At 44.6% G+C, this 26646-nt stretch overlaps 1 protein-coding gene across 1 annotated transcript in view; it reads left to right on the top strand.

Annotated features, from left to right (window-relative positions):
• The window catches only part of LOC5507200 (alpha-tubulin N-acetyltransferase 1), a 32358-nt gene extending 7330 nt beyond the window's left edge, over nucleotides 1-25028 (top strand). Inside the window, exons 9-11 of the mRNA XM_048731043.1 lie at nucleotides 1881-2121; nucleotides 2514-2789; nucleotides 23225-25028. Of these exons, the coding sequence (XP_048587000.1) occupies nucleotides 1881-2121; nucleotides 2514-2789; nucleotides 23225-23483 (776 nt within the window). The 3' untranslated portion in view covers nucleotides 23484-25028. The remainder of the gene's footprint in view (nucleotides 1-1880; nucleotides 2122-2513; nucleotides 2790-23224) is intronic.
• Nucleotides 25029-26646: the final 1618 nt, after the last annotated feature.

The following is a 26646-nucleotide window of genomic DNA, read 5'->3' as shown; positions in this document are numbered from 1 at the left end:
AGCGAGACGTTAGCCCAGCTATACTGGCGAGACGTTAGCCCAGCTATACTGGCGAGACGTTAGCCCAGCTATACTGGCGAGACGTTAGCCCAGCTATACTGGCGAGACGTTAGCCCAGCTATACTAGCGAGACGTTAGCCCAGCTATACTGGCGAGACGTTAGCCCAGCTATACTGGCTAGACGTTAGCCCAGCTATACTAGCGAGACGTTAGCCCAGCAATACTGGCGAGACGTTAGCCCAGCTATACTAGCGAGACGTTAGCCCAGCTATACTGGCGAGACGTTAGCCCAGCTATACTGGCTAGACGTTAGCCCAGCTATACTAGCGAGACGTTAGCCCAGCAATACTGGCGAGACGTTAGCCCAGCTATACTGGCTAGACGTTAGCCCAGCTATACTGGCGAGACGTTAGCCCAGCAATGCTAGCGAGGATTTAGCCCATCTATACTGGCGAGACGTTAGCCCAGGTATACTGGCGAGACGTTAGCCCAGCAATACTAGCGAGACGTTAGCCTAGCAATACTGGCGAGACGTTATCCCAGCAATACTAGCGAGACGTTAGCCCAGCTATACAGGCGAGACGTTAGCCCAGCTATACTGGCGAAACGTTAGCCCAGCTATATTGGCGAGACGTTAGCCCAGCTATACTGGCTAGACGTTAGCCCAGCAATGCTAGCGAGGATTTAGCCCATCTATACTGGCGAGACGTTAGCCTAGCCACTAATGAGACGTTAGCCCAGCAATACCGGCAAGACTTTGGCCCTGCAATACCGGTGAAACGTCGGCCCAGCAATGCTGGCGCAGTTTGAACGCCGTGTTGGGAGGTGCTGGCGAAATTTCGATTGAGCTCAAACTTTTGGCCAACACTCTCCTGGTCATTCGAGCATATCACAGCTTTGCTGGCGTTTCCACAGAGAAAATAGCTCGCGTCCGAATAATGCTCTAATTTTAAAAAAACGTTCCCGCATATATAATAAAAAAGAACAAACAACGCAATGTTTGGTCGCGAAACCAATATATGACTGAAATGTATCATGCAGAACACAATCCCACGTGCTACCTTCTAATTATCAGATTAAATTCATTGTTTTTATCGTCCTGTTTTCACTCGTAGTCGTAAAAATGAATCGTGGGTGAATCAAGGGAGCACGGCAGAATGTGTTCCTATTTAACGCGCGATTGATATTATTACGAAAATAAACCACTTTGTTATGCAACGCCTCATGTGTTTGTCCGTTGCCCTGTTGGGGGTGTTAGCTCGCATTATAAAGTGGATTATGTTTGTCAACAGGGTCTTTGTTGGTTTATCGGTTACAGCCCGCCCGAAGATATCGGATACGCGTAGTGTCGGCACGAAGTGCCGACGAAAGGTACACGAAGTGCATCGCGAGCCTCGGAGAGGCGCGGTAACTCTCTATTCTCGGAAAGGATTCGGGCATTATACGAAAGACCCTGTTGACAAACATAATCCACCCATAATCCGAGCCTTACACCCCCAACAGTTCGACTGATATCTCCCCTTACAAAACAAACACACATGACGCGTTTATTTCCGTAATAATACAAATCGCACGTTAAATAGGAACACATTCTGCCGTGCCCCCTTGGGTAAATCGTAAAGAATCCAGTGGAATCGTGGGTTGCCATTTGAAAACACAAGTAAAATTGTGGAGTCTTGGGTTGCCTTTGGTCTCGTCATGTATCAAACGCAAGTCACGCGTGAACTTATTACCAACAAGCTGGCCATGTGTTGGGGCAGTTTGCATACCGGCTTAACTTCGGCCCAGCACCCCGCCAGCATTGTTCTCCCAGAAATGCTGGCGGGTGCTGGCGCAGTTCGCACAGGGCCATAATTCTGATTTATTGTCATTTTCGCCAGGTTTTCAAAATGAGTACTTGCTGCAAAGACGCCAAAACCTCGAGCGCGCCGGCGCAAACAGCCGACAGGAGTCAGCGGGTGCAACCCATCGCTCGACAACCACGGACACTGTGCAGCGCGAAAGCGAGGCTTTCAAGGATATCACGCTACCGTCAATAGTCCCCAGACCCCCGGGACGTCACTCGGCCTCAAGATCCCGGGAGTCATCAGCAGGCTCAGGGAGATGGGTGCTACAAAACAGGTATGACTGGTAGAGTAACGCAGTAACTTCGCGCTAATCTGGTCATTTATCAATGCGCTATACACTCACACACATAATCTACCAACCAGTTTTTTTATTATTCTTACATAAATTCAGAAATGATTATCCCTTAACATAGATAGAAGCCTTAATATAATTTAACAGAGATCAATCTTATTATAAGTACTGTAGTGCAAAAGTAGCTACACGCGAAATGAGACCACTACATGGAATTCACGATTGGAATTGTATGATCAAAACAGTTCGGGGTGTGCTTCCTCGCAAATAAATTGTGAGATAAAGTACTTGCAGTAATAAAAGTAATGATTTAAAGCGCTTGCCTGAGAATATTAGGTATTGAGTTTATTTCAATTCCATTTGAATTATTTCAGCTTGAACCCACAACCGACGCCACCGCTTGACGCGTTCAACGCAGCACGGGGTTGCGCCGCGCGTGCAACCTCCTACAGTCGACACTCACTCTCTAGGGAGGGGTCGGGGACCTCATTGACGGGTCGGCGTGCCAAGCAAGACTCCATGGGAGGGGAGGCTGGGGCTGGGAATGTCGTTGCAGGGGGGAGCGGAGGGAAGAGACGCACACTACATATGACTTCCTCCGGAAACCCATTCTATGTAGGAACCTCGACGGTTGAGCCCAAGGATAGAAGGTCAGTGGAAGTGTTACTATCCGCGGCGTAGCCAGGGTTTTCATCAGGAGGGGGGCCAAAAGGCCGTTTCAAGGCAATGTCCCCTGTATTTAAGATAATGTATCGTAGCGGAGCCAGCGCGGCCGCGCGCGGAGCTCCATAGGTATAGAAATGGTCTATAACTAGGCGACTGAGTTTTTGTGGTCAATGACGTCATTGTCACAAGCTGCCAGCCAGCTGCGATCTGCCTCGGCACAGGCCTCCAGAGCGCGCAAAACAATATGGCGGATGAGTATTTCTGCCCGCCTCAAAAACTGACTGCAGAAAAGCCAAGAATTGTCGAAAAAGAAGTGCTTGAAAAAAATCATTCGTGGGAATGCTAACCACGGATATGAACTTGTCTAATTATGTGCAAAAGACTGTAAAAGCATGGTTGAAAGTTTTGAAGAGTCAAGTCTTGTGCTCGAGTCAAGGTCAGCTGAAATGTCAGAGTAAGCCACAAGATAAAGAAAGAAAAAACAAGCTAATTTTATGGACACCTTCTCCGACAAGTGCTCCTATGTATTTGTTCTTGCACTGGCAGACGTAGGTAAGTTAGCGTATTGTATTAAAGTACTTAGCGGAACGATCTTTCGGAGTTGTTTTGTTTTCAAACTTTGAACACCTTTTTCATTATTGAATTTAATTTACTTTAAGTACTTACCTCAGGGAATAAATATTCTAGGCTGTATTTTTCAAATTCGTTCTCTAAATCTTCCATTCACCATCTATCATAGGAAAATCATAACTACTATTCATGAATGAATTGAATATAAGTTACTAGAGCTGTCAACTGTCACAAGATTTTGGACCTCATTATAAACCTAATTTTTGTGAGAACGTTCATACATTCTCGGTATTCATCCGCATTGTCTCTCTTGTTTGTTTGTTTTTTTCACATAGTTGCTGTATTTCATCCGATTTCACAAGATTTCTTTAAAAGTTGGGTTGACAGCTATGATATACTAGAGTAGTAGGGTTTTGCCGATTCTGGGACAAGTTTTTCATCACCCCAAATTTCATTCCAAAATGGCGCAAAAGTCTCCGCACACCTCCGCCAAGCCTCGCGACCTGCGCATACGCGAGTTTGCCCAAGACTCCTTGCACACACGAACACGACCACGCCCACCTGTCAATCACTTTGTCACGTGATAGCCAAGCCCACCTGTCAATCACTTTGTCAAGAACCTGTCAATCACTTTGTCACGTGATAGCCACGCCCACCTGTCAATCATTTTGTCACGTGACAGCCACGCCCACCTGTCAATCACTTTGTCAAGAACCTGTCAATCACTTTGCCACGTGATAGCCAAGCCCACCTGTCAATCACTTTGTCACGTGTCGCACTTAGGGGGAGCTCGGGAGGCTATTCTGGTCTAAAGACGTATGGGGTCCTAGATAAAATGACATTAAAGACGGAGGTGAAGATTAAAAACGGTGCGGCTACCGCCGGCGGTTGTTCGGTGCTGGAGGTGAATGTGAGTGACACTGCGGATGCGGGGCCTGAACACTGCTGTTGTAACGCTGATTACTATGAAGACTCAGAATACGGAAGCTTCGACCCCGTTGGGTTTGTGGCCGGAGCGGCGACAATTGTCCTTGGTACTCTAGCAATGTTAGTCTCCATGCCACGGTATGGCGAAAAAAGATGGGTAAGATACTAGTCCACGGATGTGGTGCGGAGGCTTTAGACCGCACCGCCCCCACGCGGACCCCTTCGGAAGTCTTAGCAACCACACACATCACACCAAGAGGGAGCTCGAGGGGATAGCCTCTCAGCTTCACATCTAAAAATCCTTTGAAAAGTGGTTTAAAGACGTGAACAGTTTAATAAAATGAAGGAACGAACAGTTGAACGTACGGCTGAAGATCGATCACCACCACCATATAATATCCCCGGCGGACCGGTGCCTGAGATTAACGTCCCCACCCTCATGCCGGAATTTGCACTGTTTGACCAAGCCCTCACCGAATACGAGACTAGTAGAGTCTCCTTGGGAGATGAGGATAGTAGTAACACCCCTTGCAATCATGACGACCTAGTCACAGAAGACGGGGTCACTAGTTGCTTAGAGTGCGGGGAACAGATGCAGCGCGTGATCGCGCACGAAAGGGAATGGGGTTTTTACGGACATTCCGATGGCAAACGGTCTTCGAATCCAAGTCGGGTCCAGGTACGTAGGTCTGAGGATAGAAATATTGACAAGGATGTGGAGAACATGGGTTTTAGCGGGGTGATTGTAGCCAAAGCTAACGAGATATACACTCAGGTGACGAAAGGCCAGATTTTTCGCGGCGACCCACGGAAGGCGATCGTCTTTGCGTGTATCTACTACGCCTACAAGATGTCTGGTAAGTGTCAGACACCGAAAACCTTGATGGAAACTTTTGGATTGAGCAGGAAGAGTTGCCTTAAGGGTCTAAAAATCTTTAGTATTAACGCGCCTAAAGATTACTTACTACACGGAACGTCTCCCACCGTCGTGGACCACATTCGCGATGTGATGGATAGATTCTCGGCGTCCCCCGCACAGAAGGGAGAGGTGGTCCAGCTCTACTACAGATCTAAGAACCGCTCGTCTGAGTTGAATCGCGCTCGCCCACAATCCTTTGCGGTCGCTTTAACCTATTACTGGGTACGGCTAAAGGGGGTCGATATTACACTTAAAAAATTCTCCGAAAGAACGGGCGTCTCCGAGTTAACCATCAGTAGGAAAGCGAGAGAAGTGGCCACAGTCCTGGGTACGCCTGGTGTGGTATGATATTTCCTGATTTCCAGAGAAATCAGGATTTCCAGAAAACTGTCAGTTCGGAGTAGATGTGAATTGACACGTCTAAAAAAATTCGATTAAATTGGTTTAAAGACGTGGGTGTAGTAACAAAATGGATACGCAAAGTGCTGGGAGTCTTACAAATCTCACCGTGGAGGATCAAGCCGCCACCTTAGCGAGGTGGGGAGCCGCAGACTTTGACACCGTTATGGAGCGCGCGGCGGGGGAGGGGTGCGTCGAGACCGTGAGGTTGTGTAAGAGTTGGGGTGCGACGGATTTCGAAAAGCCGATGGCCGAGGCCGCGAAGAATGGGCACGCCGAGATCGTTAAGATGTGTTGTGAGTTGGGCGCCTGTGACTTCGTATATCCAGCGTCCATGGCCGCGAAAGGCGGGCACGTAGAGGTTTTGAAGGTGATGGACGAGTATTGTGACGACGAAGAGGCCATGATCGAAGCTATGGGTACTGCGGCGGGGGAAGGTCAGGTGGGGGTTGTTGAGTTGTTGATAGATCTAGGTGTCGATGCCGATGTCGGTTGGGCCTCCGCTGAGGCGGCGTACAATGGTCACGCTGAGGTTCTAAAGTTGTTGAGAGAAAACTTCAGCCAGTTCGATCCAGACTATGCTATAACCTCAGCCACCCAATCTGGTAACCTTAAGATTGTGAGGTTGTGCTTGGAGTGGGGCGTGACCGATCTCAGTGGGCCCATGAGTTACGCACGGTTTTGGGGTCTACACGAAATTGTCGCAGTGCTACGTGCGGCGCAGGGTTGGGGTCTCGTGCATGAGGAGCTCCCGGAGAAGCTACACAAGGTGAGATTCCGTAGAAAGCTGGAGGACGAACTGTTCCCAGTCGCGTGGCACCCGGACAGGTTTATGGATTGGTGCATTGATGAGGGCCAGAGGAAGGAGTTGGGGAAGCTGTTCCGGATGAAGTGAGAGCGTGGGGCCGAGGAGACGTTCCTAAATCTTTGAGAATTGATTTAAGAACATGGACGCATTGATTGAAGTGCGATGTTATACTCGTGGAGTCTCTTTGGCGGCGCCTTCGCGGGGACGGGGCCGCCCGAGGAAGACCGTGGCGGGATATGTGGCGTTTGCGGGTCGAGGTGCGAACCAGACCAGGCGCTGGGTGAGATCGGGGACCTGGGCGAGAACGGCCTGCTGAGGCTAGATGCCGGCAGGCTCAAGTATTTGGCTAACAATATAGGTCTCAAAAACTTTGGTAAACTAGGAAAGACCAGGCTCGTCGAACGTATAATAGAGGGTTCGGTCAGGTCCAGGGACGCGCACGTATTGGCCTCGTTCTGGCCGGTCAGGTCGTGCGTCAGGGATATCGTGAACGACTGGAGGACTGATGACTTCAACTGGTGTCTCCTCCATGCGGTCGCTTGCCAGAGATCTGACGTCGCGGGGGTGTGTGTCAGACTAGGGGCGACCAATCTAGACAGTTTATCGCGGTTGGCGGCCCGGACTGGTACGCCCGGTGTGGCGAGGGTGCCCCACGAGTTGAGGTTCAAGGAGTTGGAGGGTGAATTGCTCCAGGTGGCCTGGCACCCAGACAGGTTTTGGGATTGGTGTCTTGATGAGCAAGAGAAGGGAATGTTGGAAGAGTATTTCGATGGGTAGGCGTGAGAGGCATGCTTTGGTATGCGGTGTCAAAAAAATTGAAAAGTGATTTAAGGACATGACCGGTTTGATAGAAATGGAGAACCAAACGGTGAAAGACCCGAAAGTATCCCCCGTAAAGCGAACAACGGATTATAAGTGTCTTCATGGCAGAGTGAAATATTATTGCAAAGATTGTCACGGATCGCAAATCTGCCCTCACAACCGGAGAAAAACGCGGTGCAGAGAATGTAACGGCGGTAGCATTTGTGAGCACAGACGAGCAAGATATGTTTGTAAAGACTGCAAGGGGAGAGGGATGTGTGAACACGGCAAACAGAGACCCTTTTGTAAGTTATGCGGAGGGTCTCAAATATGCGAACACGATAGACAAAAGCACCATTGCAGAACGTGTAACGGAAATTAACATTGACCCACTCAGTTTTGTAACGCGTCTCACGTTACAAAACACGTACATTCCTAATCACCCTAACAACTAGCGATTCTGAAAATAGGTTTTGTATTTACATTGAGAGTTCGCGGTCGCCAGGGTGGTCTGGTATGCACGTGAACAGGTATTGTCTTCTTGCGGTACGTCACATCCGTCCACATGCACCCCGCATGTTACCGGAATAGATACCAAGCCAAACCAGCCGTGAAGACTGTGATCATGACAAGGTTAGTTTCGTGCTGTGTGTTCGTGGGTTTAATCACTTCCGGCTTTGGGTTAGTTTTCGCCTCCGGTTCCGGTTTGTGAGCCGTGACTGACTCGGTATGAGGTAACACAATCTTTGAATGACCCATATTATGTTTTGGGATCGTTTTTATCTCGTTATTTATCGGATTCAGCCCCAGTTTCATATCAGTGGTGGCTTTTTGTAACTTGTTATTATAGCCAGCGATCGAAGTGTTGTTATTTATCACAAGATACGATGGACTTAACCAACAGCCGAGGGCGAAAGCCAGGTCTAGTTTTTGTCTCGCCTGTTGTAAAGCAAACTGATACCGTTGTATACTTTTCGATATACTGTTTTCCACCACCGCGCTTTCAAAGAGTTTCGTGAAGACCTGTTTCGTTTCCTGAGCTGAACCGCTATCACCGACGATTGACGACCGGGTCTGAACTTGCGCTCCTAGAATACAGTAAACAAAGGCTTCGATGCTCTGGTTTATCCTAGACAACCCAGCTTTGGTTAACCCCATTGATTTTTCCGGAAAGAACCACTCATACTGAAACCCAGTTCTAAGGTCTTTCAGGTACTCGATCTCAAAGTGATTCATGTGTTCGTGGTCGCTTTTGGCAGCGTCCCATTCGTCGTGTAATTGATCAATGGTGCCATAAGGCTTATACTTGTCGTTAGAAGATGACAAGCCGTGATAATCATAGTTATAAACATTTCCCAACCCATGATTTATCGGTCCAAGGAACCGGAAATCGCCGCCAGTTCGGAACTCTGTCCTTAATTTTTGGTAAGCTGCTTCGCTGTAGAAGTTTTTATTCCAACTAAAAAGCTTATCTTTCGGAAGAGGACATTGTAGCTCATTTAATAGTCGTCTGATAGTGAAAATGATGTGGAATCTGTAGAACGACCCCACTTGAGAGTCGTCAATCATGTCACGCGTCACACCACATCCAGCAGTCGCGCAAAACATAGCAAAATTTAAGGCTTGACTCCAATAACTGAGGTTCGGGGCGTTGAGCCACCTACTAGCCTCCTTTGCTGTTCTGAATACTAGCAAGCTGTCGGTGAATATGTCCCTAAAAACAAAGTGTGTCTTCACCTTTGGTGTTATAAAAACATCAAAAGAGACGTAATTATTTCTCGTAGGGTTTTCGTCCCACGGCAATATCTTGTACTCTGCACGCGCGTCTAGTCTGTATTGTTTTGGGAACCCAAACAGTTGCTGGATCGTTTCCTTGTATGCTTGTGTGTCGTCGGCGACTAGAAAATCCTGGATATTCTCGGGTTTCCAGCTATTACCAGGGAAGTGATATAACGTTTTGACTAGATTCCCATTCTTGTCGAATGGATCGTATTCGTCCCCATTGAAAACGAATTGCACATTGCCGTGCTCGTCGGCAGAGAACCTGAAGCGTGAGTAGTAGGGGTACCTTTTTACAAATTCTGTAAACTTCATCTTATATGTTCTTCATTTAACATATAAGATGTTTTTAAATCAGTCCTTTACGCATCTCAATTCATAGATCCATCCGACGGGAGTTCTCTCGTACAGAAATTTCACCGAGCGGGTCGACTCGCCAGGTCTTTCAAGATCTCTTCTCTTACTGTTTCCCTCAGCTTGGTAATGTTTACGTTTTTTTCGTCCTCTCTTACCGACTTTTGACGGATCTGGAGCTTTAGAGCCTCAAACTTGTCCACCTCGTTCAAGATTAGAGAGAACTCTTCGTCTGATCTTTTGTTGTCTTTTAAAGCTTTAGAGACCAGGTCGCGTATGCTATTTACTTTTGCCTTTGCCATCGCCGCTGTTTGGTCGTGCTTGGAGACTTTTTGCGACAGCCGTTTAGAAACCGCCGCACAGCCTACAGAGGTGAGACCGAAAACACCAGCCAGAGCGCCTAACGGAACTCCGACGACGATACCAAAACCCGACAGAGAAGTCCCCAAACCACTAGATCCGAGAATGACGGATGCGAGTCCTAAGAACACACTTATCTTTGAAAACACGCTCTGCGTTCGTTTATACTTTTTCCTCACGTTCTCGTAATGTTTAACTTCTTGCTCCAAACTTACCAAAACATCGTGGGTCTTTTGGAGTCTGAAGTTATCACCCGAGGGGCTGACCCCTCGGGGTACGTTTGGGTAGATTGAGTTGTACTCTTCCATAGCTTTATTATGGGGAGAGTTTATTCTTTAAGTGATTTCTAAAATTAGACGTATCGGGTAGAGACCGCGCTCTATTGTGTTTCCGTCACCGCCCTTTATACTAAGACGGAGACTACTCACGTAACCGGCTGATGTGGTACTAACCCGTACCGGATCGCTTGGATTGAGGTATATCTTTCCTTCATCAAGCTCTACACTTGCTAGGACTTGTGAGGGAGCTCCTTGTTGAAGGGAGTCGGACGCGTTCACAAGATCGCAGTGGATAAAAATAGCCTCGTGACCTATCATCTTTATCTTGTGGCGAGTGTTTGCTTCCAGCTCCCTGGTCTTGAGTCCTAACAGGCAGGCAAGCGGCTCATTCAACACAACGTTTCGATGAGCTTCGAGCGACGAGTCTTCAATAGAGATTGGCTTTTCACCGAGACGCAAACCCTCGTCTATTTGACGTTTTAGCGTCTCGATCGTATGCCGCCCCGCAGGGATCCTAAGTATAATGTTCTCACCGTCGGAGACCGTTCCCTCGCTTGAGAGACTGTCACAACGATTATGAAACGCACATCCTCGCAGCGCGATAAACCGCGGCTTTTCAATAGGGTGTTCTAAATAGATAGTAAAGTCACCAACGTTTCCTTCAATGTAGAGTAATACCATTTGTTATGATTTCCGTCTCCTTTTAAATCGTTCTACGAAATACAGAACGACAGCGACGATGAGAAGCCATGCGTTTTTAGCTAAAAAGCCGACGACTTCACCTGCCGTTCTAAATATGAAACTAGCTATAGCACCAACCATTCCTGGGAGTATTTCTCCTAATTTTTTGCCTATTGTTTTCAGACCATTTCCAACACCTTTTGCAACACTAGTCAGCCCAGCTTTCAGATTAGAGACAATAACACCGATAACAACGCCAACAGCGGTAACGACAGCAACGGTGGTAAATCCGTATTTCTTAAAAATCGCTTTGACACGATCTTTCAACGACATTCTCTCTTCAAGATTTTCTCTCTCCAATTGATTCTCTTCCAAAGTCTCGTCTATGACAGAATTTCTTTCGCTGAGCTCTTCATTTTTACGATCTATAGCTCTTAGTCTTTCTTGGTTAGTTGTTTCACTTCGTTCCTCATTATTTTTTCTCAGTTGCTCGGTGTTTCTCTCTTCTTCTTCTCTGAGTGTATTAGCTGTAGCGTCTAGTTCGTCGAGTTGAATCTGAATTTGCTTGTATTTTCCGGATCTGATTTTGGCGTCAACACTCTTCCGCACCGTTTTATCCTCATTATACAACCTTTCTGGTCTAGTCCAACCACCTTTTCTCGCAGAAAAGAAGGAGATGAATTGTTTTCCTCTTTCATCCGTTGAAATCTGAACTAAATTTTCATCAAGATCTGGATATTTCGATAACAAAAGGTTTACCCTAAGTGTGTCCGTTGAAGGAGAACCTCCCATATTCTGTAACTCCATGTACTCGGGGACAGCCCTCCCGGGGTTTCGTGTTTTCCATAAGTCGGTCAACCTCCTACTCACATAGCTTGCACCTCTACCAAATCTGTTTGAAATCCTTTCATTCCATGATTCTCTTCCCTCACCATCGTTTGGAATAAGAGAGTCATAATCTTCGTCTACAGTAGTATTCAAATCTTCTCTACCTTTTTCTGTTGTGGGATCAAAATCTATATCCATTTCTTATTTTGTTTGAAAATAAGAAATCTTTAAGTGATCTTTACACCGAATATGCTCAGAGCCATTTACTCGCTACATAGCCAAGGGCTAACATTCCACCTCCAACATATGCCATCTCTCCCATCTTTTGGTTGCTACTCGGTCTGTAGTAATCTGAGAGCTCAGGCTCTTTCAAATCAAAATCTGGATGTGTTTGAGCGTATAGTTTGAAAGCCTGATCGGTCTCCTTATCATTCTGGTCTGCACGAAGTTTATTATTATATTCTTCCCCCAACCAATCCTGGTATTCCTGTCTTTTTTTCTGCCAATCACCCATTGCTTGTTGATACTTTTCAAGCGCTTTATCGTGTCTTATTTTTTCTTTATCGACATGAGTAGCGTCAGAAGATAAGTATCTCGCTAGGTAACTCCCTCCAACGAATGCTGTTGCATTAACAAAAGCCCCACCAATCATAAATGCTATAGTTGCCATTTATTAATCAATCTATAAGATCTTTAAGTCGCCTACAGCGGTTTTGGCAAAATCTTTTGTGTTTCCAGATAATCTTTCAGATACATACTACCAGACAGGACAGCAACCCATTTAGCATAGTTTGTAACACTCGACGAAGGGTCGCTGATAAACGATTCTTTCATAACCTTTTTAGCAACATAACCCACGCCGGCGGCCAATCCGACAATGACTGCTGAGTCGGTGATCGTTTTCACAAGTTTGTTTTCAGTTGACATGATTTTATTTATTACAGATTCAGATAATCTTTAAATCACAACATTCCTATTTTTGGCGTCGCGTTCGGGAGGCTAGCCCCTCGAGCTCCCCCTAGGTGGGGGGTGGGTCTCTCGAGAGTTTCGGTCTCGTTGACGTTAATCTTAGACGGTTCGCCCTCTTTCTTTTTGTAAAAACGCATATACATATCCAATGCGGTAAACCCTATTCCAACTAGAGACAGTACAGTTGTAAACGATAGCTCTGGAATCCAAGCGTCCGAGAGGCTAGCCCCTCGAGCTCCCCCTAGGTGGGGTGTCTCCGCCTGTGTAGCGTCTTCTAAACTCGCCTCCGCGTCACGTTTCATCTCCCTAGCAAGTGCTTCTTTAGCCCTCCTATTATATTCGGCGAGTTTCTTACCAGCAGCGACTTTTTTAGGATCTTTCTCCTTGCTTTTTGTCGGTTGTGGGTTCCTAGTAATCTGTTCAACCTCTTGATTTTCGTCAGACATTTCTTATTTCGATTTACAATAAGAAACATAATCTTTAAATGACGTCTTAGTAGTTTGCTCAAGAGCTTGCTTAGTTGTGCTCAAGAGTCTGCTCAGTTGTGCTCAAGAGTTTGCTCAGTTGTGCTTAAGAGTTTGCTCAGTTGTGCTCAAGAGCTTGCTCAGTTGTGCTTGGAACTTCTTGAAGTTTGTTGGAAGTCTCCTGTGAAGGTGTTAGTTTAACATGCTTAGCGACCCGAAAGAGGGCACTAGCAAGTGCCACCATCCTTCCTCCCTTCAATACCAAGAGACCTGCAAAGTTTGACAATTCGCGTTTAACCAACTCGTCGTTCTGTAAGTCTTTGCTAAGCGCTTCGGTGTCATCTACAGGAACCACGTAGGAAATGACTTGAGACACTACTTGAAGTGCTGATTCTACTAATCCATCAGTAACTTGCTTGCCTAAGACAGTCTGGTAGCGGACAAAGTATTTCTCGACGTCTTTCGCCGAGAGCTTCTTGATATCACCAAGACTCATACCGACACCAAGAAATTCCTTTGTAGTCCCAAGAGATGCGAGAATAGCCAGCGATTCTCGTTTGACTTCAACATCGTCTTCGAGAGGCACACCCCCCGAACTCTCCTTAGACTTAGGCTCCTCTTCCATATAATCCTCAATGCTTGCCATCTTATTTTGTAAGTAGACCAAGATGTTTTTAAACCACTTCGAGGGGCCAGCCCCTAGAGCTCCCCAACTTTTCTCTAATCAGAGCTCACCGCGTGGCAGGAATCTCCAAATAACGTTGGAATGGATGTCGTAGGCAGAAACAGAGTCTGGAATACTTTTCAGTTTTCAGCAGTTCGACGAACTTTTTACGAGTCTCGACGTCTAAGTCACCCCCATAATCTTCAAACAGTGTTTTGGTGCCAATTTGAGATGGATTATGGAATGTAACCACACAGGCGACGTTATCACGGAAGGGCTTTGCTATGGATGTTAATTGTTGCGTCAATACCCACACTGATAACCCATCGTGTCTCCCTGAGAACGCTAGATCGATAAACTTGTTCGAGCGTTGCTTTAGATCTTTCGATACAGCACAGTCATCCAAAACGAGTAACGTATTTGTACCAGAAAATAGCACCGCACAATCTGTTAGTAACTCGTTAATCTCATCGGTGTTACTAGCATCCGGCGATAATACCAAGAAACGTTTATCTCCGTGAGCAAATCTACGATAGGACTTATTTTTCGCATAAGTCGGGCAAATCAACACAATGTATTCAAACACATGCCGGAACGGCCCTCGGAGCTGTTCCGTGAGGTACTTTGTCTTCCCACAATTAGTAGGTCCTGTGATAATACAATGAAAAGGAACTTTTCCCCGTAATTCTTCCATTCTTTTTGTATTATCACACAAGTCTTTTTTAATACATGATCGCTCTCAAATTCGAGTTCATAACCTCCATCAACGCGTCGGCTACTACAAACATGTAGCAGGTGATATTCCCCGTTCCTCCAACTTTTCGTTTCATTTCGAGTTTTACCCCGTCTCGCGTGTTGTTCAAGACCAGACCTCCTCCGTGAATGCTGTTATCTGGGTGTGCCCTCAAGTCGACCCACAGAGCAAACTTGTTATTAGCGTAAAAATCCTTTTGCTTAACACCCTCTCTACCGAAACGTTTCTTTACCGACTCCCAGAGGTCCGGCGGTGTCATCCCCTTGGAGTAGAGACGGTTTGGCATGCCATCCACATTAATGTTGATCGATGTGATGCTTGGATTGACAAACTTTTCGGAATCCCTTGCTCCTCCGGTGTAGCTCTCTGTGAACAGGCACAATATCCCTGTCATTGACCTCCTCGGCAGATTAATGTGCTCGTTTATGACACCATCATTAGGTTTGGAGATGGTGAACGTTTTGTGGAGAATGACGTTCTCGTAAAAGAATCCTCTACCAACCTGATAAGTCGACAACGCCTCACGGGCCAAGTATTCACTTGAGATGCAAGCATATTCCAACTCGAGGTTTGTGATTGTGTACGTTGGAGTCTTGACCGTGTCAGCATAAACTACGACGTCGGAAACTGGGGCTAGAGTAATTTCAAAGATTAGCGGATGAGGTAACGCCTTTGGATAAAAGACCCCATGCTCGCTGAGAATAGGATGGTCGAGTGGAATGCAGTACTTGGTGTTGTGAACTGTTGCAAGAGCTACTTCCTTAGCATCTGAGGTCACTTTATCACCTGCATTTGTCCTGAGCTTCCTCATGTTTTCAGAGGAAATACCTTGTTTTATTCTATCCCCACGATCTTCAGCTTGTAAGTATAAGTCGTGATAGGTTTGAAAGAGATCGTATCTTTGAGTATCCTGTAGTGTTTCTCCGCCGAAGAGAATCTTGAGTCTCGACACTAGGTTTCGACCAACGTTGTTGACGAGAGTATTATTCGCGTGTCCTGCGACGTCTAAGTCGAATAGTAAGGATACACTACCTGGAACAATCACTACATTTTCAGCAAGTTTTGGAATATTTATATAGAGGGTTTCTCCAGGACTTGCCGATGAGGGATTGAATGTAATCCGATTCAGCGACGATTCCGCTTTCAGGCCGAAGGGTTCCCGCGGGATCCTGTTTGGGTTGATTTTTTCTGATATCGCTTGTGCCATCTTTTATTTTAAGAAAAGAGAGATAATCTTTAAATGAGTAACGAAAGCAGGTTATCAAAAATATACTATTCCGCCGATGGATACTGGAAAGGGTATTCAGCTATTTCTAAGTTAGCTAGTGTCGCTAAAGTCAGTGAAGCCGAGGCTAAGAAGTGGCTTGAAAAACAGGCGTTGTGGCAGATCTACCTCCCAGCTCCAAAGTATGTCCCCAGACCGCATTGGACTGTGAATAAACCTAATCAGATTCACCAAGCCGATCTGTTGTTTATGCCCCACGATAACGTAGGCAGAAAAACCTACCGTTACGCGTTGGTTGTGATTGATATTGCCTCGAGATATAAAGATGCAGAAGCACTGACTACCAAGGATTCGAGTGGAATTGCTAAAGGGTTTGAAAAGATATACTCCAGAAAACTTAAATGGCCTCATACGGTGATTGTCGATCCGGGGACAGAATTTAGGGGGGAGGTAACGAAGATTATGAAAAAGAAGGGGGTCACCATCCAGCGAAGCGAGGCTGGGAACCATCGCGCACAGGCTTTTGTCGAACGCGCCAATAGAACGCTGGCGGAGAGGTTGTTTTCTCATCAGTATGCTCAAGAAATGATTAGCGATGATCGATCTAGAGTTTGGGTGAAACGATTGCCAGATGTTTTGAAAACTCTGAATAGTCAGCCTATAAGAATCACCGGCAAAGAGCCTGCAAAATCTATTGGTTTGAAAGAGGTTGATATCGATCCTCCAACGTATAAGCGGCCTGTTGGACTCGATGAAGTTAGACTACCACCAGGGGTTAGAGTTAGATATCTATTAGCTCCTGGAGAAGAGGAAGGAGGTGAACGCAGACGAGCCACAGATCCTATTTGGAGTTTAAAAGTGTTTGATCTATCACGTAGTGTTGTTTCGGTTGGGCAGCCTGTGTTGTATTACCTCTCTGAAGGTGCTCCAAGGAGGTCGTTCGTTAGGGAAGAACTTCAAGTCGTTCCTGAAGATACTGAGCTACCACCAGCCGCAGTTTTGAAATGACTGTGAGCGAAGGTGTGGATGCCATCGTCACAGATGATTCGCTTGTCATCCTCATGAGATAGAGCGACCTTGTTCACCGTTTCAGTGTAAACATCATGCTTATGACTTCTGATGACATTCATAAGTCTCATCTGAGGTTTCTTACCAAATAAGCAATCCTTGTAGTCATCGAAACCGATGCTCTTCTTGACGACTGCTCTCTTGACGCCCTTGCATTTCTTTTCTTCTTTACCTTCATCCATCTTGTATGAGTAAAGTTTGGCTCTCAGTCCTACAAATTCTGTAATTTGCTGGCCCCCAGCCTCATCTTTAAACATTCCGATGACTTTCTTGTTCACACCCACCTCAATACCAGATGGGTGACCCTTCGGAAAGTTGCTGGTGTCGAACATGGACCTCACATCCCCGCTGATGTCCTCGTAAAAGTCTTTCGTCTCGATCTCATACATCAGGCTGTCAGTATCAGTGAATAAGAGCTTTGCATCCTCACCGTACTTGGGCTTGACGAAGTTGTAGTGGAAATCGTACATGAGCGTCTTACTCAGGTCCAGAATGGACATGCCCAAGTAGACAGGCTTGTTGAAGATCAGCTTTGTCTTCTTCATGTGGATGGCGGCTAGATTCTCGCAAAAGATGGTGCGATGTTGATAGTTCGGCTTTGATATGAGCTTCTTGGCCTGCTTCTCGTCCGTCACCAACCGAATGTCCACCCTGTTCCTGATGTTCTCCATGGTTTTCCCGAAAACAGAGTTGTTCATTAACTTGAAAAAATCTTTCTCAAAATCGTTTGTCGCTTTTGCCCTAAGGTTGGTGTTTAGGTAAATAAAGGGTTTTAGCCACGCAGACTCTTCGAAGGCAATACCCCTGTGAATCTTGGTGACTTTTAGACCAAGACTTTCGTAAAGTTTCAGAGTCTCATGGTGGACGACGTACTTTGTTTTGTTGTTAAGGTTTGGGATCAACTTGTCTACTTTGCCAATCTTGATGCTCTCTGGGGCTAGCGGGTAGTCATTATGCAGGTCATGGAGATGGCGAGGATACTCCAAGTCAACCTCTAAGACGCACGGGTAGTCTCTCCAGCCTGTAAGCTCTTGGTCAGTCATCCATCTGAACCCGTGAGTGGGTAGAGGTTTACTCATCGCCCAGCCGTACAAGTTGTTTGCATCTAGGTAGGTAATGTACTTTGTCGGTAGGTTGGGATCGTACTCTCTCATGTAGGGGTTGTTTGCCTTACTATGTCTGGTGGATATCATGGAGACACCTCCGCGAATACCCTCCTCAAACATTAGTAACATATCGCAATCGGTCAGCAACTCCAACTCTACCCTTGTGATCTTTAGGGCTGCATCCCAAGCCAGTCCGGGTGCTGTGTAGTACCAGGCTGGGTCCAGACCGTAGTTCTCGAGACAGACATCTCTAAAGTTCTCGAAAACGTCTGCCAACAGGAGCACGTCCGACACAAGATAGAGATCGTGGTAATCCCTCATGGTCTTCATCTCAAAGGTCTCCCACACTTTTTGCGCGTGTTGGTAATCCCCCTCCGATATGTCTGTGTCGTTGAGTCTCGAGTAGAACTTCTCTCTAGGTGGAAGTTGGGTCACGTCTAGTTTGCCAAAGTCGCCGAACCAGTCGTATGGGAAGACGCCCTTTCTCAACAACAACCGTAATTGTTCTCCCTCATAGTAAGTCGTGAGGTTCTTGAAAGACTCTTTTGGTAGATTACTTACTAAACTGTCAAGGCTTGCCGACATGAACTTAAAACTGTCGATGAATCTGATATCGCGCTTGACATCAACCTGTTTGCCCTCTTTGTTCGTAAACCTGTCGACCACAACCTGTTTTGTGAAAGAGATATACTTCTCCTCGTTATTAGGTATGCAGTCTATTTTACCCTCCGACTCACCGAGGTTCTTGATAAACAGGTGTGAATCGTATCCAGACAGGTTGTGAAAGAGAACAGGAAAGAACTTTGGAATTTTGTGTTTTAGGTTGCATTCGTTGTGAGCAGCACCTCTGTACCTCCCTGTAAGGTGGCAATGATCTAAAACCTTGTCCCCTCCTAACTCACCCTCACAGATGTGGCAGTGAGTGGCATTGCTATAGTCAATTCTGTCCCTTTGTGTCATCTCCACCCTCTTAGAGAACCTGAACTTATCGTAAATCTCCTTAATGTCTGACTCTAAAGACTCTACGAACATCTGTGCGACATCCTCGGCAGGTCCTTGAAGCGTCTCCCGTACAAGCGTGGGTGGAAATATGCTGTCGTCAAAGCACTTGATTAGATAGCAAAAGCCGGATGGTTTGTGCTTCTGATATTGCTTAGTGAAGCTTTTACTCTCATCTGGGGAACACGTGTCTATGTTCTCTGTGAAGCACTCAAAGTCGGCATAGACGACAAAGGGAACCCGCATTTTTCTGTTAAAGCTCCTGAATTTTGTGTAGAGGGGGTTTCCGTCTATATCTCTTGGCATTTCAATCTTGACTTCCTCATTTTTAGAACAGTACTCAGAATGTCTCTCCAACGCTTTCTTACACCAAAACGAGTTCAGACACCTCGGACAAAATTCAGACGCGTGTTGGCGATCACCGATTTGAGAGGATAAAAGTCTACTCATGTTTTTGATCCAGCAGTAATGATTTGTCTCATCATCTGAGATGAGAAGTAAGTTGATCGTACGAGTGTCATGTCTCTTACTTATTCTTAGGGGATACACACTACCCTCGTACCCGTAGACGTTAACTGCGTGGGGGTTTTGCTTCTCAAACTCGTCGATCTGTTTCAGTGAGATGGGGAACTCTATTCCTGACCAGTTGAAGTTCTTAGAGCTCTCTGTCATTTGTTTGTTCAGTCTCTCAGGGTGTGTCTCCTTAGGATAGATAGCGGAGGTTACTGCCCACTTGAAACATTCGTGATCATTCTCGTTCTTAACATTGATGATCGCCTTCTTGGACGCTAACTCCGACGGTAACGGAATATAGGAAGATCCAGACAACGGCTTAAAAGGATCGATGTTGATATCAAAGTACTCCACTTGGTCAAACCTCCATCCGGAGCCTTGCTTCTGGAACTTCTCGACTAATCCGAGTAAATAATTTGCCATCGTATCGAACAAATCAGAGAGATCAGTCGACTCTGTCACAATCTCAGGCTTTTCTGTATGAAAATATCCTAGTTCTTCCTCGATCTTAGCTGTAGCCGAATCCTCTCTTATAAACCCGCAAGTAAAGATAAACTTCACTTTGATAGGCTTCTTTTGTCGACCGATGAGTTCAAGGACTTTCGGTTTGATGCTGGCGATGAATGTCTTGGGGTCGTAACCTTTCTGTCCGGCTATCCCGTGGGTTTTAAGATACCCCTTCAACGCTGTCTGTTGTTCCTTGGGTGTGAAGCGATCTTCCGCTTCCTCGTGTAAACGTTTAATCCTCTCCTTCAGACGTTTGACCCGTTTATCTACAGCCTCTTTGGCGGTCTTTTTTATGGGCTCAGGGACATAAGATAGTATCCAATCCGCAAACTTGTCTAACTCGCTCTTGATCGAGTTGGCCGCCCTGTTTGCAAAATGCTTGAGTGATTGGACGTGGGAACTCCGTGTGGGTTGGGAGGGTTTGAGAATGGGGACATTAATCTCAGGTATCGGGCCGTCGAGAATACTCTCCGACGTGTTGGACGGGGTAATGCGGGGTGGCCGTGGCAGCCCTTTGAGAAGTTTGGGTAAAGGGACCCGTCGGGGTGGTGGTGGTGGTGACGTGCTGGTCAGCGCCCCGACGAGCTCGTCTCTCCGCATCCAGTAATACCTTGGGATACCCCGCTCCTTGGCGAGGGCTTTCAGATATTTCACCTTCAGGTTCTCCATTTCTATCAAACCAGTCATGTCTTTAAACCACTTTTCAAAAGCTTTTTTAGATGTGAAGCCGAGAGGCTATCCCCTCGAGCTCCCCCTAAGTGCGACACGTGACAAAATGATTGACAGGTTTTTGACAAAATGATTGACAGGTGGGCTTGGCTATCACGTGACAAAATGATTGACAGGTGGGCGTGGCCGTCACGCGACAAAATGATCGACAGGTTTTTGACAAAGTGATTGACAGGTGGGCTTGGCTATCACGTGACAAAGTGATTGACAGGTGGGCTTGGCTATCACGTGACAAAGTGATTGACAGGTGGGCGTGGTCGTGTTCGTGTGTGCAAGGAGTCTTGGGCAAACTCGCGTATGCGCAGGTCGCGAGGCTTGGCGGAGGGGTGCGGAGACTTTTGCGCCATTTTGGAATAAAATTTGGGGTGATCAAAAACTTGTCCCAGAATCGGCAAAACCCTACTACTACTAGAAATAAAACCAAAAGTGATTTTTAATTCATTTCAATGAATGATTGGTCAAATTCTTACAGAGATGAGTAAACTCCAGCTTTCTTTGGAGAAAGAAATATAGAACTGGTTTCCTAAAACCTTAAATAAATTGAGATCTGGTCTCTAAAAACCCTAAGTATTGGCAATTTGTGAAAAACAACATATATTTGATAAACACTTGAAATTTAAATCGACTATTTTGGAATTCTGCTTTGATTTTAAAAAAAGGTGCACATACATATTAGGACCTAGGATCTGTTATTACCTAAAAAATATGCGTTGTTTTTATACCAACGAAAATATTTTCAATAACCCTGGGTACCTCAATGTTTTTTACAAACCTTAAAAAAATGTTGTTTTTTTCTAAAGTCACAATATAATGTGGTACAAAAGTAAAATTCAGGTTTCATAGAAAGCCAATACAGCTTTTTTGTAGAGGAGCAATTTGCTCAAAAGCAATGGTTTTTTCCCTCTGCAGCTTCTCCTATAAAAGCTCTTTCAACCTCTGGCTCATCAGATCATAGAGCTTTATGAGACAGCAAAGTTCATATCTTCTTTTACTGTAATGGGTATCTTTTTAGAAAATTTTAGTTGGGACTATTTTTATTTTTAAGTTTTATGAATTAGGTTTTTGTGGCATAATATTTGTATCCTATTTTTAGTTTTGGGTTTTATGAATTAGGTTTTTGTGGTATAATATTTGTATTGTAAGGAAATTACCAGTTTTTTCTTAAATGCTTTTCTTCAAACTTCTTCAGGTTAATCTCAGTCAGAGATTCTGAAATCAAGCTGAGACACAAGCTGCTGGCTAAGAGGCATGACCCAGGGCAGGATGTACATATAAGGCATTGGTACTTAATGTAGGTCACCAAAAATAAACACATATAAAGTAACAAAAAGTAAGATAATATTTTAATGGAAAAATTGTTCTAAAAAAATGAACCAGAGTTATTAAGTAGAAAAACCTAGTTTCCCTTCCAAGTTAGCCTGAGGCTATTTAGGTTCATAAATAGTCTCTTGCAATTACAATGACTCATGGTAAAGTGATTGAGGAAGTAAGTTAATCGTAAAAAACAAAAACAGGTCTCCTATATGATCCCTTAAGATCTAGAACTAGATCTAGAAGATTTAAAACTATTTAGAAATCAATTTTCCTATTTCAACCTATTTCAAATTATAGGCTAAATAGATGCTTATAAAAAGGATTCTAATTTGATAATTTTAGGATAACAGGTTCATTCTAGGTTCTTATCTGTGGTTCTTAACTGTATAATAAAATAATGTACTCAGATTTTTTCAAATATGTTGGAGTGCTTTTAATCCACCTTTAGCAAAGTTACATTCTAAAGCACAAGAGAGAAGGTTAATAAAGATATTTTTTCAATATTTGAATTGCTTTCTTTAAAACTTACATAAGAGAAAGAAAATGATAAAGCCCTATCTTTGCAAGTTAAGTAAAGTAATATAAAAAAAGTAAAAGGAATTGGGACAGTACAGGCAGGGAATGAGTACTTTTACCTCAAACCCACTATGATAGTGTGATCTGCTGATATACTTATTAATGTATAGAAATTTCATATGTATTTGTTTATTGTTTTTAATTTTGAAGAGAATAAAATAGCACCCAGTTTTTTGTGAGGAACTTTGACCTCCCTTCACACCTGAAAGCCTTCCCTGTAATCAAAGCATAAATTTATTTTGCTAATTTTGCTGTATCAGTTGTCTATCAAGTATAGTTTAGTTAATGATATCTTCAGTAATGTCAATAAATACTTTTTTACCTAAAACAAAAAACATATTTGTTCTAGGTATTCCCTATGAGGATTGGGAGGACACCTTTTAATAATAATTGCAGTATTTATAGAACATGCAATCTTTATATGTTTTACATATGGTGCCTTTTTGTGGGTGGTGGAACATGATGCATAATGAAAGTGGAGGGGAGGGAGGTTCTACATAAGTTTATGCTGAAAAAAGTAATGCTCGCTCCGCTTTTAGGCAGTACCTAAATCTATATATTACATTTACTGCATTTTGGCCCCTGGCTACGCCCTGACTTGGTGATTATTTTATCCACAAGACTATTAATTATGAGAATTATGGGTCTGTTTTAAAAACTGTCCTCAAAAGCGAAATGTTCCTGTTAAGCCTCTTTCCTTAGATTTTTTCACGGCGACTTAAAATCATTACAAGGCGTCCTAAAGAAGAGCTGAAATGAAATTCGTAAACGTTTGCGTATTTGCCACTCTCTTTCTCCGTTGTTTATCACTTTTTTAACCTTTTCAGGCTCAGCCCTACCATGGTAACGGATCAGAATGCGAAGACCCCCTCCCCTAAGAGTTTATTAGCGGACAGTCCCTCACCTAGTACTGTGGATCCACGGTTCATATCGCCCAGCGGCAACTACTCGGTGTCCCGGATGTACGACACATATTACGGGAAGAAGCCCTCGTTTGGAGGAACTGGCTGGAACATATTCGGGGTATCAGGCTCGACTAGCAACAACTCTCTGAGTAAACCGCAGCCGAGGACATTTCCGTTCTGATAGCGATAGGGTCCTTGGACATGTCCGAACTAATAGGACTAGGGTCAGTGGACATGTCCGAACTTATAAGGGTAGGGTCCGTGGACTTGTCTGAACTGATAGTGGTTGGGTCCGAGGACATTTCCTTACTGATAGGGGTAGGGTCCGTGGACATGTCCGGACTAATAGAAGTAGGGTACGTGGACATGTCCAAACTGATAGGGGAAGGGGCCGAGGAGATTTCCTTACTGATAGGGGTAGGGTCCGAGGACATGTCCGAACAGATAGTAGTAGGGTCCGAGGACATGTCCGAACAGATAGGGGTAGGGTCCGTGGACATTTCCCTACCTCTTGCCAGTGATATACAGTCGAGTGCCGGACACTAGTTGAAATTATAAAAACATATGTTAAGGGGGTGTTTTTATTTTAAAAGCGAACAGAAAATGTGTGCATACTTAGTCCATCCGTACCCAATAAGCTTGGTGACCCAAACACGTATCTCCACGGTAACCCCTGCACCCTATCCTGTGAAAAAAAAAAACAGTAATTGGAGGTAGCATGAAACACTGGAAATACAAATTCCTCTGTGATGGTCTGTATCATGTTGGCTAATGATAAACGTTTTTCTGTATAAAAGGCGTGAACGGTTTAGGTTTTTTTTCCAAACTATTTTGGTGGTGGATCCAGGAATTTTCAAAGGGTGGCTCAATTTGTGCAAACTATGCCAAAGTCTTCCGCAAGCGTTTGATTGATGAAACCTCAATCCATAACTAATAACGTCTTAGATCTAGCTTAGTAGCCTTTCTTTTTATGTTTTTATTCCGTTCCAAATCCAAAGAATGCAAATAGACCATTTCGATTGTTCTATGTTCATGAAAAGAACAGCGTTTGTCCTAGGCCTTAGCCTCTTTTTTCGAGTCACGTTCAGTTTTCAAATACTAAAATACAGGATTCCTAAAAACGATTACGAACCAGGTGACGCACTGTACCGATCTTTTGAGCTCCTAGAGAGGGTGTGTGCAAACTAATAGAGGCTGTTGTGCATACCACAGGTGGCCCAAGCTTCGTATTCGTGCCTAAATTGATATTACGGTAAAAATTTTACGAAACACAAAAAAGCGAAAAATAAAGAAATACTTGCCGAAAAGAAAAATGAAGTTTAGTATTGCGTTTTTGTTCACGTTTTGTGTGTTCTCTGGCCATATTAAAGCGTCTTTAGTGTTTTTGAAGAATCCCAATTCAAATAATGTTCGGGACGGAGAGATCAATTTAGGCACAATACGGAGCTTGGGTTACTTTTTTCGCCGAATGGTATTTAAAATCGCGCGCTTTCTTTTCCGGGGACGGAAAAATCAAGCGCTCCGGCTTTGAGTCTTGCAGCAATGACTAGAATTCCGACAGAGCGAGAAATTCGCACACAATTGACTTGTCAGTATTGTCTGAATGATGTTGAAAACTTGTTGACAACAATACAATGGCCTTCGACAGTAAGATAATATTTTAATTGTTTTACATTTAATGGTGTTGATTTGCCAGTGACATCTAGTACGAAAGCATTTCAAAATGTCTCGTGTCAGTGTGAATTTTCTAACAAAGTTAGACAATGAACGCGAGGGTTCTATGGAATTTAGGACACTCGTTAACAAAAATTGTTGTTAATTCGTGCCTTTAATCCCATAGAAACCTCGCGTCCAGTATCTAACCCTTACTTAGCCGTCCCAAAAATGCGCGTCCTTTCTCAAATGGTACTTGAGAATCGGGATTTGGTCACCAGTTCTCGTCTTATACTCATTAACGAAGGAAGGAAAACTAGGCTTGCCGTCGGTAGAAGTAGGTTTTAGTACGTTTTAAAATTTTGACTGCAAAAAAGGTTGGAATGCTGTCAATTATAATAATCACGTGTGTAGCTTGACATGCGCACTAGCAGTGTAACAAGTTAGTGTGTGACATCGGTAGCCGTAGCAACATTGTAACAAACCGACACACCCATGAGGGGTAGTTCGTTCCTCGGACTCCCATTGGCTAAGTCCTTATCAGAACGTGCCTAAAAGCTTTTCATGGCTGTCAGCCTCAGATTTACTAATGCCTAGTGCACACTAGCGACATATCGACATAACGACATTGGCGCGCGCACTCTTATCTTCGACATAACGACATAAGAGAAAAAACATGTTTTTTCTTTTATCTCATTATGTCCATGTCGTGTCGGGCTAAACATAGTGCGCGCGCCCATGTCGTTATGTTGTTATGTTGCTAGTGTGCACTAGGCATAAGGGATGCCGTCTCAGGAGCATATAAAAAGCGGTACGGTGTGCATGAAGAGACACGATTATATATATGTAGATAACATGATTTGATGCTGTCGTTCCTCTTTTGGAAACACCTTATAAAGCCTTTAGCTTGTAACAGCGAACAAGTTAAACCGGTACCTCCCCCAGCCAAGTGGGTCATAGTCGCCATAGAAAGGTGACAGACAAATGAACCACTAACCTTAAAAACAACTGTTACAGCACTGTCTCACCCACAAACATGCCGGGTCCCCCGTTAAATGGCATGTGCTTTACATACTGATCAACAATATGGTGAATTTACAAGAAGTCAACACAAATCTTTGTTATGCTGGCCCTGATTAAAGGGGAAAACATGTGCCTGAAACGCGAATTACCGATGTGCAACAGATGTGCTTATTATGTATTTGACCAGAATTTGACATTTGTCGGTGATGATTATAATTCTTTAGCTGCGTACAGCAGCATTCATTATTTTTTTAACGAATGCCCGTACGAGAAAGTGCACATTTCTGTGTTCTTTTGTTCTGAGACAATAATGAAATTCCTTGAAGAGTATTGTCTCCTGAAAAACAGGCTCCACTGGAAATAAGCTCGACTCTTACAAGCACCAGAGTTATTTAATTAATTCAATTCAAGTTCGGTTCGAAGTATGCCATAAAGCGGCGGTGAAGACAGTGCTGCAAAACGCAAGACTAGTTCCAGTACCCGCGCGGTTAAACCAGCCTTTTTGTTTTGAAATGGCGGCATTTTACCGGCGAACTGTCACATTTTGGCGAATGCTAAGAAAACTAGACCAAACATAAGGCTATAATTTTCTTTATGACTCCCTCATTATCACACAAATCTGTCATTTTTGTACAGTATGGTTTTAATGCTGTACAGTTAGTCAAAAC

The sequence above is a fragment of the Nematostella vectensis genome, chromosome 8 (assembly GCF_932526225.1).
Source record: "Nematostella vectensis chromosome 8, jaNemVect1.1, whole genome shotgun sequence".
Lineage (NCBI taxonomy): Eukaryota > Metazoa > Cnidaria > Anthozoa > Actiniaria > Edwardsiidae > Nematostella > Nematostella vectensis.
This window is presented reverse-complemented; position numbering and strand designations above follow the sequence as displayed.